Source organism: Myotis lucifugus, unplaced genomic scaffold, assembly GCF_000147115.1.
Source record: "Myotis lucifugus unplaced genomic scaffold, Myoluc2.0 scaffold_350, whole genome shotgun sequence".
Taxonomy (NCBI): Eukaryota; Metazoa; Chordata; class Mammalia; order Chiroptera; family Vespertilionidae; genus Myotis; species Myotis lucifugus.
In genome coordinates, this window is record NW_005871398.1 from 678,818 (window position 1) to 681,262 (window position 2,445).

At 30.3% G+C, this 2,445-nt stretch overlaps 1 protein-coding gene across 1 annotated transcript; it reads left to right on the plus strand.

The window, feature by feature from the left end:
* Positions 1 to 1,012: 1,012 nt before the first annotated feature.
* On the plus strand, positions 1,013 to 1,960 carry LOC102432886 (olfactory receptor 6C2-like). Its single transcript, XM_006101316.1, has one exon. The coding sequence runs from the start codon at positions 1,013 to 1,015 to the stop codon at positions 1,958 to 1,960; it is 948 nt and encodes a 315-aa protein (XP_006101378.1).
* The last annotated feature ends 485 nt before the right edge of the window (positions 1,961 to 2,445 follow it).

A 2,445-nucleotide genomic window follows, 5' to 3' on the forward strand; every position in this document is an offset into this window, starting at 1 on the left:
TGTTTTGCCTATCAGTCTGGTTATAAGTTTATCAACATTATTAATCATTAAAGAACCAACTTTTGGTTTCACTGACTTTCACTATGGTCTTTTTGTTTCTGATTATTGATTTCTGGTCTTTATCTTTTCTTCCTGCATGTTTTGGGTTATTTCACTCTTTTGTACTAGTTTATTTTTAAAGATTATATACTTTAGTGAAATATTTCTTATTTTCTAATATAAACATTTAACATTATCAATATGTGTTGTTGTCTATAAATTATAATATACAAGTGACCATTTCATATGCCTCTTAGATCAATATTTAACCATTTGATCCATTGAAGGTAGAATGTATAATATATATTACTCTATAAAACCATTTAATCTTCCTCTTCCTATTGTACTTATTATTTATATTATTTTTATATACGTTGGAAACTCCACCAGATAATGTTATAATTTTTTATTTCAACAATTTATTGTATGAAAGGATTTGTGTAGAATTGGTGTTTTCATTTATTTTTCAATGTTTGATAAAAACTTTGATAGAAAAATAAGTAGAGCAATTTATTAGAATAATAGTACAGACATCTATACCTGAAGTTCTCTTTTCAGGACGATTTAAGTGTATAATTGTTTACTTTAACAAATATATGGATAAATAGGTTAGATATTTTATCTTGAATTAGTTTTAGTAGATTAAATCTTTTAAATAGCTCATTTTATTTAAGTTACAAAATCTACTTTGCAGAACTTTCCAAAATATTCTATTTGATCATTTTAATGTCTGTATAACCTAAAATTGTGTCATATTTCTAATTCCTGATAAATTTTATGTTTTTCCAGATCACTTTCACAATAGTTTTATGAATGGCATTCATCCTTTCTAAGAAATCAGCTTTTGATTTCATTAATCTCTTATTTTTGTGCTATTTTTCATTAATTTTTCCTTATGATTTTCTTTCTTCTGTTTAGATGCTTCTTCTCTGGCTTTTTTACATGTAGATTGCCTGTAACATCAAAGGTAATAATGAGAAATCGCACAACAATAACAAAATTTATCCTGTTGGGACTAACAGAAGACCCACGGCTGCAAGTTCTGATTTTTATCTTCTTATTTCTCACCTACGTGCTGAGCATTACTGGAAATCTGACCATTATCATTCTGACACTCGTGGATTCTCATCTTAAAACACCTATGTATTTTTTTCTTCGAAATTTCTCTGTCTTAGAAATCTCATTCACAACGGTCTGTATTCCCAGATTCCTGTACAGTATATCAACTGGGGACAATACTATTACTTATAATGCTTGTGCTAGTCAAATATTTTTCATTGGACTCTTTGGGGCCACAGAATTTTTTCTCCTGGCAGCCATGTCCTATGACCGCTATGTGGCCATCTGCAAACCCCTTCATTACATGACCATCATGAACAACAGAGTCTGTACCATCCTTGTCCTCTGCTGCTGGATCTCTGGGTTAATGATCATCAGCACACCGCTCAGTATGGGCCTCCAGCTGGAATTCTGTGACTCCAACGCCATTGATCATTTTGGCTGTGATGCATCTCCCCTTTTTAAGATTTCATGCTCAGATACATGGTTCATAGAACAAATGGTTATAATCTGTGCAGTGTTAACATTCATTATTACACTCATGGGCGTCATTCTTTCATACATCTATATTATCAGGACAATTCTAAGATTCCCTTCTGTTCAGCAAAGAAAAAAAGCTTTCTCCACTTGTTCTTCTCACATGATTGTTGTTTCCATCACCTATGGCAGCTGTATTTTTATCTACATCAAGCCTTCAGCCAAAGAAGAGGTGGACATCAACAAAGGAGTATCAGTGCTCACTACATCTGTTGCCCCTTTGTTGAACCCCTTCATTTATACCTTGAGGAACAAGCAAGTGAAACAAGCTTTCAATGACACGATTAAAAAAATTGCATTTACCTTACACATAAGAGCACACTGATTTTGAACAATCAAACGGAAATTGAATATTCATTTCTTATAACTTTTCTGGAAGTCCTAATTAGTTCAGTAAGGTTAACCTTTTCATAATCCTTAAAATATTGATTTGTGAACCTACTTGGAACAAATAATTTTGTTCCCTCTTTAATCTTAATCAAAATTGTTTCTATCAATAAAAGAACATGAGAATTTGTTTCCAATGACCAAAATCTTCCTTCATTTCTCATTAAGCTTTTCTAATTATTATTCAAAAAGAACTTATATAACATGTTAAATATAGTATTTACATTTCTTGGGAATGTTTTGCTAAACTTCTTTAATTTATATATGCAAATATGCTGAAAGAAACATTTAAAATACAGGAAGAAATATTTCACCTCTGTTTTAAGGTATTATAAGACAAATTTTAAAATAAAAGAACTCATAGAAATATCAAGTAAAATTAAAACATATTGTATCCAAAATAAGAAAATAAAAACCATGAAT

Excerpts from the sequence above, each read along its gene's own strand:
- LOC102432886 (XM_006101316.1), top strand. The coding sequence starts at position 1,013 with ATGAGAAATCGCACAACAATAACAAAATTTATCCTGTTGGGACTAACA.